The 13,030-nt window shown below is 38.1% G+C and overlaps 1 protein-coding gene across 1 annotated transcript in view; it reads left to right on the top strand.

Moving 5' to 3' along the window:
- The window catches only part of LOC136678103 (histone acetyltransferase KAT6A-like), a 41,136-nt gene that overhangs the window by 6,341 nt on the left and 21,765 nt on the right, over positions 1-13,030 (top strand). The window contains exons 2-6 of the mRNA XM_066655946.1: positions 9,118-9,226; positions 10,826-10,941; positions 11,117-11,198; positions 12,220-12,334; positions 12,539-12,879. Of these exons, the coding sequence (XP_066512043.1) occupies positions 9,118-9,226; positions 10,826-10,941; positions 11,117-11,198; positions 12,220-12,334; positions 12,539-12,879 (763 nt within the window). The remainder of the gene's footprint in view (positions 1-9,117; positions 9,227-10,825; positions 10,942-11,116; positions 11,199-12,219; positions 12,335-12,538; positions 12,880-13,030) is intronic.

The raw sequence follows: 13,030 nt of genomic DNA, 5'->3' as shown, positions 1-13,030 counted from the left end.
ATGCGCTCACACAGCGAAGACCTTTAGATGAACCCATGCTCTATGATAGATTTGATGCTGACAGTTGAACACATGATCACACACACCACCCATTCACTGGCTCATTACTTCCTGATGTTAGTTGTGTAGGTTACGCTCTGTTGTCTGAGAGCCGCTGAATGAGTAGAAACGTCTGTAGGACTCAAATCTCCGTCAGAATGTGCTAACATTTAATGTACCGTGTCCCACTTATCTCTCACACTCTTCCACATGTACACACACTCTTATGCCTTCAGGAGCATAAACCGATTAGCATCCTTGTTTGTCAAGATGTGAAACACATTTTGCTTTTCTTTGCATTTTTAGACCCCACTGTTTCAAATTACAGCATTAAATAAAGCCTTGTACTGACATTCTAAAGATGAGGTCTAGCACTGTTTTGATGCATAACTCATTGTTTGGTTTCACATCAGAACAATGGCACAGATTCTTGCAGTTTGTGATAGTCATGCTGAACTTCAGTGGGTATAAAAGCTGGGTTTTAAAGTTAGTTCAAATCTCTTCCTCATCAAGCGACTGACCCGTTATACACCGTGATATGTTATATAGTGATTTACTTAAATAACAATTTGCCTTGGTCAAAAATGGAATTCAGGTCCACCTGGGCCATCTTAATGAAAATGAAAAGCTGGACAAATTTGATGTAGAATCCACATAATAAATTGATTATACTGGGAGGATGCAGTACATCCCATAAACAGGGCCAACATCATATATATTGCACCATAAGGGTGTAATTTCCTCACATGCATTTGGAGACTGTTGCACAAGGCCATGCTATTGTGTGTCACATTGACAATATTCTGGTTTATTCAAAACTTATCATGTTATGATTTTCGTATTCTCACATTGCGTGTCTTTCTCCCTTAACATGGCCAAGAACTGCCTCCTACAGGAAAATAGATTTTTGCGAAGGACTAATCACAAATTGTTTTGGTATGATGTGTAGAAAGAGGAATGCTGGACTGGTACCAAACGATATATGGAAATGTATATATGCAGATAGCCAATTATAATGCAACTAGTAGAATCTTGACAGTGAGGCCGTCTTAACACACTGAGGGAATCACAATCTCTGTCTACATGATATGAATTGTATTTAGGGCTGCAACTAATGATTATTTTGATAATCGATTAATGTGTCGATTATTTTTTCGATTAATCGTTTCTTAATCGGATAAAACGGAAGACAAGCCAAATTTGGTTTCCTGTCTGTTACTAGCATATTCAGGATACCATCAGTGAGAACAGCTGCTTGCTGTAGTGTGCAGATCTTCTTTAAAACCTAGTCAGCAATGCTGGGCTGTTTTTATCTGAGGTGAGAAAGAAAGTGTAGATATGAACATACACCTTTTTTAAGTTAATAACTACTGATCTAAAATGCAGACAACAATGCAGGCAAATTGAAATTACATAAATGGATATTGGGTGATGCTGCCATGTGCTGAGAATAAAAGGGAATTTCAACTAACACATATGATCAGATATCGTTAAGATATTTAAGATTTTAGAGAACTAATGTTGTAATTTTATAAGGAACACACAACCTACCATTATTAAAAATTAGCGTTTACATGAAGTATTAACCGAACCATTACATTAATTTTATATTTATCAATATTTAACACAGTGTATGTAATGTAATACACACTTGGCTGTGATACTCAAACACTAACACGCAATGCCAGTCAGAAATGACCTTGAAAAAGGCTTTAAATATATTATTTTAAAAAATGTTTGGATTTTTTTTTAACTCTGAATGTAACTGCCGCCACATTTAAGGTGGAACGGAAAACTCGCTAAATACAAGAGTGATATAAATTTACTAAAAATGAGACATCTCGTTTAACTATTCTAGCAGGCTCTAGTGACATTGAGTGAGAGAAAAACTAACATCGCAAACGTTAGCTTGACTAAAACTACGGCTTGTTTTGGAACTGCTGGTCGAGCATTGACACATTTAAGGTGGAAGAGAAAACTCGGGGGGATGCTAAAGCTTGTTCGCTAAACGCGAGTGTAATATCAATGTACTAAGAAAAACAAATGTTGTTTAACTACTCTAGGAGTCTCTAGTAACATTTTAGTGAGAGAAAAATTAGAATTAACTTACTATACTTAATCTCTTTCACACATAGCTCCAACAGGCTTCATTTTCAGGCCCTCATGCAGTGATGGTGTGCTGCTGTGCCATGCGAGATCAGCGAGAACATTTTGCACCTAACGCTGTTCCTTGAAAGCATTAATATAAAGTGCTCCCATACTTTTGATGACTTGGGTCGTACATTTTTCTCTCAGCTTGTGCTAACATTATCCTCTGCTGTGACCGCCTCCGCCATTTTTCAAACCCTTCTTCCAGAGTTCGTCACGTGTAGCAACTGTACCTATGTGTATAATAGCTTAGACCCAACTAATCGATTATTAAATTAGTTGCCAACTATTTTAACAATCAATTTTAATCGATTTAATCGATTAGTTGTTGCAGCCCTAATTGTATTCTATTATTATTAGTAGCATTTATCATTTTACCAAAAATGTTGAATATTTCATATACTATAACCAGGAAGTCTCAGCAACTAAATATAAAATATGTATTTTTTTTCAGTACTTCTCATGTCCTACTTTTGATTTATAATAGTTTTCTTTCTTCATGTTGGTCTTGTTCAAGAGTTAATTCAGTATTTGTCTGTAACCGCTTATCCAGTTCAGGGTCGTGATTGGTCTGGAACCTACCTGGAATCATCAGGCGCAAGGCAGGAATACACCCCGGAGGGGGTGCCAGCCCTTCACAGGTCAACATACACATTCACACTTTTTTTTTTTTTTTACTTTTTTATTTATTTATCTATTTTTTTGAGTTGCCAATCCACCTACCAAAGTGTTTTTTGGACCATGGGAGGAAACCCATGCAAACATGCGGAGAACACACCAAACTCCTCACAGACAGTCACCCTGAGCAAGACTTGAACCCACAAACTCCAGGTCTCTGGAGTTGTGAGACTGCGACACTACCTGCTGCACCACTGTGCTGCCCTTTTGTTCAAGAGTTCTGTTTTAGAATTTGGTTGTATTTTGTGCTTTTCATGACCTGAGAGATCTCAGTAGCAAACTGAGTGTAGGATTATTTTGAATTTCCTCTGAAATACCTGCTGAAAGATGAGTATGTTTTCTTTCAAGGAATGTTGAGTGAAAGGTGAAGGATATACATATTTGATATTTGCATAGTGCTGTCTATGGTGGATATTATTTCTGTCAAGAGGCAAAAGTCGCAGTGTTGTTCACTATAATGCTAGCATACCTTCCCACCTCTACTACATGTCCACTTTGGGGATGAGTTAGAAATCTGTGCAGCTCCTTTTAACAGAAGTAGAAAAATGAAAGAAAGCACTGGCTATGTGAAAGAAGTGTGGTTAGATGTGTAATTTACTTGTGTTTTGAGCAATGTCAGATGCCACACACGAAGACAACCCTGCAGTTAAAATGAAAACTGTTCTAAGGCCAAAACAAGAAGGGGGGGGGGTGTGTGGAAAAGGCCATAACCTCATCCAAATGGTTCAGTGTGACTAAGGCTGTATTTCACATACGTGAGGTTTTAAGTCTTACTGTAGACGTGTCCATTTTCCACTCATTCTGTGCGCATGTGTAAGTGATGGAAGAGTATAAAATACCAGTCTTGTGAACTGCATTACAACATATTGTCATTTTGATATGCCTCCCTCTATAGTTAATGTCAAAATTAACACAACTTTGTGCTTTAGAGCTATTCAAATTAAATAATAACCATTTGTTGTTGTTTTCTCAGAATGCCCACATTATGCAAAATACATTCTACAAAGATGAGCACACTATGTATTGAGGTGTTAGGGTATAGCTTTACGTAAAAGGTTAGCAAGCAGGTAGACAAATGGAAACAAGGAAATGTGTGAGTAAAAAGCAAAAAGAGAGAAAGAGATGGTTACTCATGTTAATGAGAACCTTGACTGAAGCTGAGACAAGGACAGTAAGTGTCATTCTCTTTCTCTCTGGCTCTCTCTCTGCCTATTTACCCTTTTCTAAAAGTATCAGCCTTCATTCTCTCACTGTTTTCTACATTTTCTTCTCATTTTTTCACCTTTTTCCTCATCATTTTCAAAATGAATTTTTAAATAGGGATGTACCAATACCACTTTTTACCTGCTGATATTTCATGTTCAAGTATCTGCCGATACCGAGCACCGATACCAACTCTTAATCTTAATTACTAGATAGGTGCCTATAAATCCAGAAAGTTATCTTGCTATGTTTACAGATTTTATTTAGTTAAAGCAGTGTTCTGTATGGCTAATAAGATATAATAAGCTTGAATGAACAATATTTACTTTATATTAACTGCACATAAATCATTTTAAAGTTTCACTGCCATGAAAAAATAAATATTTCCACCATGCAGTAACAAGTACAAATAGAAAGACATAGTCTAGGGTGACTGAACAGCTTTGTACACTGTCATGGGGATTTTTGTCACGACTGTGAAATGCATTTTAAGGACTGCTGCTGACCTGTGTTAGCGTGCTTCTTTGTGGTTGCTTGAATGAAGTCAGTTTTCTTCGGCATTCCTTAAGCTGGGGTTACACTAACACGACTTTTAGCCGGATTCTAAATATTTTTGCCCCATAATCACGTTTTGGACCAGTTGCAGCATGTCAAACATTTGATGTTTTCAACCTGACTTTGGAAGTAGTCGCATAGTGTAAACTCTCCATCAACTCAAGGCTGAATGAGTCCCTTCAATGGCCAATGAGAACAGAGCACAGATAGTAAATATAGGTGCTTGCACCTTCACCTCTTTAGTGGACAGATTAAACGGTAAAACTAAAATATATTACATGGTGTTGGACGCACATGTCCCCAAATAACGAGTATTACCTGTAGCAGAACATAGTGAGCCACAAAACACGCCGTTACAGCCTTTATTCCAACTGTTTTCTAATTTTCCATTCCACCTTAAATGATGCAACACTGGCGCACACTACCGCTAGCACAGTTTCTGAACCATTTAAATCGGAACATAGCCGCAACTATTGTCGCATGTGTCCGGCTCTAACCGACTCACTGGCTTTTCAAAAACCGCAACAATGAAAGCGGGAAAGTTAGCCGCTGTTCACTCATTTGCGTGTTGTTTTTATTTTTTGGACTGAAAATGGCTCCAACCCCATTTCTCATTTTTCCTTGTTGCACGTTCTGCTTTCACTGGACATTTTCTTCGGCCACCGACCCAAGGAGCATATAAACCTCTTCAAAACACCTTGAGGTAAAGTGAGTTTGATTAAAAATTAATATGCTGCTGTAATTTTAAGAGATTTTACAAGTAGTGAGATTGTGCTGGATTTGAATGAGCTTTGCGTTTTGTGGTGATTGACGTGGACCTGGCCAATCAGCACTCTGCAGGGTTTACACGTCACCATTTAGTACCTACTCGGCACGGTTGGATTCCTGGACTGAGCTGGGACTGAAAACCTACCCGGTTCCAGGGACCAGATTTGGCCAGTGGAAAAGCAAAAGAACCGTGCAGAGTCGAGTAGAGTCTTGCAGGTTCTGTGCGGTGGAGAAGTGCCATATGTTCTATTCTCCTAATCTCCAGCTCCCACTGCAGTGTGTAGAGACAGCACTGAGAGAATTTTCATATCCATGACCCATTTTTACATGTTTTTTTTTCTTTGTGAATCTATACAAACAGCAGCGCAAACAATAACCGCAGAGACGTGTACATCTGTGCTTAGCTGTTTTTAGTCTTTATAAAGAATAAAACCCCACCATTTGTATATTACTCCTAGAGCTGGTATAAACTGTCATGCAACGTTTTAAAATCCGCTGTTCTGTAAGTAATGTTGGTTACAAGTAGGGCTGGCCACACAAATTCACTATTTCGATATAAGTTCGTTGGGTAGGAATTCGGTTTATAAATCTGAGATTTGGATTTTTTTTTTTTAATTTTTTTTTTCTCAATGAATGTGGCGATTAACACTTAACATAAAACTCTTCAACACAGCCTAATAGGCTACGGCAACCTACTTACAACGAAGCATGTCAAAGCTACAATTAATTTTATCAGCTTTACATCTCAAATTAGAACACCTCCACGAAGCTTTGGTTTATTTGTGTACACTGTGCCCTTTGTGGCACCCTGTATGCACAAGTTAGCCAGTGACTCAGCGATGGAGCCATGCTGGGAGCCGCAGTGCAGCGTTAATTTTAAAGTGGGTGCTGAGCACTGATTTTCTGAACAGTAGGGCAGGCTCCAAATATTCGGGTATTCCGATATTTGTTCATTAGGTATGTATTCGGATTCTAATCAGTTTTTTGGATAAATGTAGTTATTGATAAAGGCAATGCTCCACCACATTCAGGTGTAAGTGCTTTTCGCACTTCACCCATATTCAGGCTCATCAACATAAGTCTTTGTGCAAATGAACTCTAAAACTTACAAAACAGCCTAACATGCTAAAAAAACACACACAACGAAGCGATGCAACACCACAGTATATTTTATCAGAATTGTGCCTGAAATTAGAACGCTGCTGCTCAAACTGGTTAAATTGTGTATACTGTGTCCTTAGTTAGCAGGTTAGTGAGCATAGGTAGCAAGCGAAGCCATGCTGTGAGCCACAGCGTGGCCTGGAGAGAGGGATATTAAAGCAACGGTTGGAAGTGGATTTTGTTAATGACAAGAACACACAGCACCCCACTCCCTGAATATTCTAATATTCTTCGAATATCCTGCCCTATGCTCTGAAGCCCCAAAAATGGTATTCGGGACAGCCCTAGTTACAAGGTGGAGTATTTTTATAGTATTATGAACTCAAGGTGTGTTTTCGCTGCATAAAAAGCTGTAACTCTGTTGCTTGTCGTTTTCTTTGCGTGCTGACAATTTATTTTATTAGGATAACCTATATTTATATATTTACCACTCTTTTATTGTAGTGCTAAATATTTAAATTTAGTCATGATGTACTTGTCTTTGCAACGACTTTTCTTCTGTGTGTGTGTGCGGAGAGTGAATAAAAGATTCTGAAGTCAGAGAAATGAGCCGGCTAAATCACACACTGTGGCCTGTCTCTTCCCTGCCTGGACCTGTTTAGCGCGCACACACATGAACTCATGCACACCTGCCCCTTTATCCACCAACATGATATACACACACAAACACACACACACACACACACACACAGACAGACTCCCTTCTGTCCAATGACCTGGTGTGCATGCATGCACTGCTTTTTTTTTCTTACTCATGTCTGGACCTGTTTACTAATCAGTACTAACAAGACAGAAATTCCTATAAACTTGTTTGCAAATACACTGCAAATACATTTCACGCATAACCATACTCTTAGTAGCCGATTGTACCAACTAAACGCAAGTTCTGTCATAACCTACTTTGAATGTTAACTACTGTTATATTATAGTTTGAGAGCTGCTAACATTTAAATAGATGCACAAAGTAAAATAGTTTCAATATACTCTTATAATTTAAATTTACACATACCCTACACTACGTCTAAGGTCTGCCATAGTAAATCTGTTTGAATGAAAAGTAGTGTTTAACTCTGTTTATCGCTCTATAGCTGGGTTTCCATCCAAAACATTTGTAAATGTTTTGCATAATAAAGAAATATCGGCAGAAAAGATTAGCTAGATGAGTCATGTTTCCACCCACTGTACTTTTGCAAATAAACTTTAGATGACGTAGGCCCCCGTGATCAGGGATGGCATTGAAACAATGGACGAGAAAGATCTGAGTGGGTGGTTTACATTAACAACACTTCATATCAAAACATCAGCTTGATTTAATATAATCTGTGTTTAAGGTAGTACATGGGGATTAATAAAGAAAAAGAGGTAGGTACATGGACATAAGTGGGTTTTCCAAGTTTTTGCAAATTATGAAAAGGTGCATGAAAAACCTGGAAAAAGGCCAACATTCAAAATTAAATACCATTTATGTATTGATCCCTATTTACTTACATACTCATTGGACTGTGTGTATAATTCTCAGCTTGGTTTGAGTATGATGTAAACTTCTCTCAAATAGAAATAGTGATGTTGTTTGTCGCAGCTTTGCTAATGTTGCTGACAGTTAATTGATAGAATTATTAAAATGTGTGTGAATATCCCCGTTTAAATATCATAAACCTTTCAAGTGGCAGCAGGACAGAATGAACACACACAACATATGGGCACTTTGGAATCTCTTATTTTAAACTCTCTGCAAAAATAACTAAATAAAAAAATTTGATACGACAATGTTTGGAACTTCCTGCCATTCATGCACTACTAGTTGATATGTAGCTCAAGTCTCTGTGTTGCTATTGAAATTCTTCATCCTAACTTTGCTGGTGCAAAGTTGCCATCTTAACTTTGCAGGTGCAACTGGCTGCGGGACTTTACTTCTAAACACACGCAAGCTCTTATTTTACCCACTTTTGACTGTACTCTTGGCCCTATACTTAAAGGAATATTTAAGGCCAAAGTTGCCTTAAGTTGATTTTTTATGTGGGCCATCACACTAAATCCACCCTCTCAAGAGAAAAAACATACTCTGACTGCTGAAGCAGAATTTTGTCTATATATTTATCTGCCAGCTACTGTTTACAATGCCCAAATTTCACAATGAAATCTATAGAAATCGTTTTTAATTTTCTAATGCTTATCATTGTATTGTTATATTGTATCCATTTTGTGTATCCCTGCATTTGTTTTTTTCTTTTTAATATTTTGTAATTGAGAAATGCCACATTCAATAGTTGTCAGAATTTTGTGAAAATACATTGTTTAGCTTTATTCCATGGACTGGACTAAATATTGAATAGCACATGAATGGAAGCCCCAGCAGGAGTTTGAAGCTGTATGAAAGTGATTTACACTCTTAACAAACTCTACTCAGTTTGGAGTAATTTAGTCTGACTGGGATGTTAGTAGTCAGTGTTTATAGATCTATTGGCACCCTGCTCTGTCTGCTTAATGCCCACAATGTGCCTGTTCAGCTTCTGCATGTTTGTTTCTGCTCCCTTTTCATCGTTCTGTCTCTTTTGTTCCTTCCAGCCTGTGGCCGAGCCCATCCCCATCTGTAGTTTCTGTCTGGGGACCAAAGAGCAGAACCGGGACAAAAAACCAGAGGAGCTCATTTCCTGTGCTGACTGTGGCAACAGTGGTGAGTTTTAGACTTTATGGTTTTTACTGGTTAACAACATCTGAACAGGTCCCACAAATTTCACGTTTCATTCCTGCATTCAAAAACACATTATTTAGTAGTAGGTAAAATATGCCCTACATGCATGGTAATCCTGAAATGTTCCAGTGTTTTACCTGGAAGAGCTGTATGGGTGAACACCACCACTCGCAACATTTGTCCTCGACCTTACTTTCATTTTATTCTCCTTGGCCCTAGTAAATGTTTCGGGTAATGTCCGAGTCAGCGCATGTTAGAACGGCACAGGAAATGTTTCTTCTGCACACGATATACAAGCGCATAAACTTGTCTATATTGATTGTATAGATTATTTTTATTCTGCTATGTCCCCACTGTGTTCATGTACTGTCCCTTTTAAAAATCACGCCACCAAGCTGCAGTCACATGATTCTGCCCCATCTGCTACATGGATGCAACCTAAACACCAATGTAGACCAAGCGACTTGAGCAGCTAGTACCAAAGAAAAACACAGCGTCTGAGGTTTAGACATGATGTGTTTGACTATAATTAAGACACTGAACAAAATGAAATCAAATGTAACAACAAGCTCCCAGCAACCTAAGGAGAAATATCCCATATTTAACACTGGAGCATATTTACAGTACAAGCCTCATCACTGAACTATGAGGGTCAAAAATACAAAAACAAAATACTTGTTCATTAATCGTAATCGTAGTAAAATGTACAGTTAATTGTGATATTGATTTGCGCTCATCGCTCAGCACTACTAATTAGTTTCACTGCTGTAGAGGTTTAACAACAAATGTCATGAACTGAATGCCCCAATAAGTAACTGAGCAACATTTAGAAATGGCTCTAGATCAGATCAACCATTGTAAATGATTTATTTATAATAACAGTATTAACAGTATATATATAACAATATAACAGTGTTAACTGTTATTTTTGTTGTCCAATGACAATTTGTGTAGCTGTCCCAAAACGGTGCTATTAAATTGAGCCTACTTCAGTTACTGATTGGGTTTTTTGAAGGTCACTGAAGTGGCCTTTAAAATGCTTTCGTCCGCTGCCATTAATGAATTCCTACACCCACACCCCATGACGTGTTTCAACATAGAGTCCAGCTTTTCCAAATGAAGAGAATGTTTGCAAAGATGTTCCACAGATCTGTCTGTGCCTAGCATATCTGTAAAAAAAAAAACGTTAAAACAATCATAATGAATCATTCATTTTGCAATTTATTATTTTTACAACATAAGGGATTGTAGTGGGCAATCTCAATGCTTGACGTCTAAAAATGTAATGATACTGGATGTCTAGTGTTTTTGTTGCTGGTCCCTCTAATGATGTAAGTGATACTTCTCATTACCCTGTGTTCTTAAAATAATGACTACAAGGTTTAGACTATTGTGTGCTTTAGGGACAATTGGAAATGAAAATGGGCAGTATTGGATTGATTGTACAGACTGATTAGTGTTAATGCAGTACAGTATGCTTAAAGTTAATTTCAATTTCTTTTAGCATTGGAATATTTTGCTTCATTTTTTTTTTACCCCCCCCCCCCCCCCAACCCCCTGCTTTTTTTTTCTTCTTTGTAGGCCACCCATCCTGTCTGAAGTTTTCGCCAGAGCTGACAGCGCGGGTCAAGGCTCTGTGGTGGCAGTGCATTGAATGCAAAACCTGCAGCAGCTGCCAGGACCAGGGGAAAAATGCAGTGTGTTTTGTTCATCTTTTTATTTATTTCCGTTTTCTGTACAGTTGCCTGTTTGCTCAGTTTGGTTAAATTTTGTGCATATGTTTTAAATGGAGCATATACTTCATGTTTTATAGATTGTATTGTTGGAGGGAAATTCCAGATGTAAACCTTCTGTTTGTCTATTTCTATACAGGAAAACATGTTGTTCTGTGACTCCTGTGATCGAGGTTTTCACATGGAGTGCTGTGACCCACCACTGACGCGAATGCCAAAAGGTATAGGAAGCAGCTGTTCCCTCTTGCTACCATATTCTTTCATACAAAGTTTCACATGCCACTATATCACTGTTATTAATTATAAACAGTATAAAAATAGTACAGGGAAATGCGTACATATTAATGCCGTTAAACAATAGAAACAAAAGCAAAATGACATTTATAATGACCAGTGCAACATCAGTGACATAGCACTACTCTGTGGAAGAACCTTTTGCAATTTTATAGTCTTTAAGAAGAAATTCTGTGTCTCTTTGGTTTTTAAGGGAAGCGTATGCATGCAAAATATAGCATAACTGAATCAGCATGTCACAGCAACTTGTCTAAAGTCCAATTTAGAGTTCTGTTTCGAACCTACGCCGCAGGCAATGTGTCGATGTGGACCTACAGCATATTCTGACATCTCTCCAGAAATGTAACTACGTGCTGCGACGACTGTGATTGGTTTGTAATCAGATGGACATTGTTTAAGTTAAATCAAAGAAGTTCAGAAACATGAACTCATCCACATTTATAGAGACTGCAGACAGCAGCAAATTCATGGTGAAAATTTCCTCAGACATGGTGTGGATGTCAGGGAAGGATAAAAGTTTGAACAAAAGAAATATATAGATGTGCTTTCAAGGAGAAACGTGACCATGTGGGGAAAGCGTAGTGAACACAAACCTCAGTAAACACAGACCACGTGTAAAGTACTAATGCACCCTTTAAAATACTTGGAAAATAAACTGAAAACAAAATAGGATAAAAGAGATGAATTAGAAATAATAAAAAAATATACACAAATATAAGTTTTGATCTGACAGTACTGACATACTCCGTCATATTTAGTGTTTATTTACACCTCGTACAAATATAGAGTTACGACTTAAACCAATAGAGGTCACATGCTTTAACTAGAACTATACAAAACCACTACACAGCAAGAAGTTTATGTGCCATTTATATTCAAGTGCATGATGAACACTTCTCCTATGTAATCCATGTTACATATTTCACTACCCCCCTCCCCCTTCCACAGGTATGTGGATCTGTCAGATCTGCAGCCCAAGGAAAAAGGGAAAAAAGCTTTTGCATGAAAAAGCAGCACAAATCAAACGGCGATACAATGCACCGCTAGGGCGACCGAAGGGCAGGTAATGTAAAGATTTTAGTTCAGTTAATATTATGGTTGTTATCATGATTTGTTTCCAAAAATGTTAAATTCAGTAAATTAATTATAATTACTTATTACTATTTTATATATATTATTGCTAATTAATGTTTAAAAATGTTTTCTGTAGAGGGCAAAAGTATTCATTCAGAACATCAGCATGCAATTGTAAATCTCATATCCACAGACCGGGTCGCCCCTTTAAGAAGCTGCGGGGAGGTGGGCGTGGACGGCGGAGGCGTGGTGCTGGGGATCAGTGTTCTCAAGGCTCCTCCTCCCCACATTCTTCCTCTAGTTCATCATGTGAGGGTTACCCTGGTGATGACAGCCTGCTTTTCTCAAACCGAGATGACGACTCCGGCCAGGGTGGCCTGCGGTTCAATAAGAAAACAAAGGGTCTGATCGATGCCCTCACCAAATTTTTCACACCCTCGCCGGATGGTCGCAAAGCCCGCACCGAAGTGGTGGACTACTCAGAGCAATACCGCATCCGCAAGAAGAAGAGGGACTCAGATGGCAAGACAGGAGGTGAGAAATGGAGGAGTTTGATGTTTCTTTTATTTTTTTTTCTCCTTTAGGATCTAAGGTGAGAAACCAAATTTTCAGTTTTCTCCAACATGATTTTAAATTTGCTTCAAAAAATTATTTTTTACATATTTTAGCAATCTGTAATACCAAC

The sequence above is a fragment of the Hoplias malabaricus genome, chromosome Y (genome assembly GCF_029633855.1).
Source record: "Hoplias malabaricus isolate fHopMal1 chromosome Y, fHopMal1.hap1, whole genome shotgun sequence".
NCBI lineage: Eukaryota > Metazoa > Chordata > Actinopteri > Characiformes > Erythrinidae > Hoplias > Hoplias malabaricus.
Note: the sequence above shows the minus strand (reverse complement) of the source record. Positions and strands in the feature narration are given on the sequence as shown.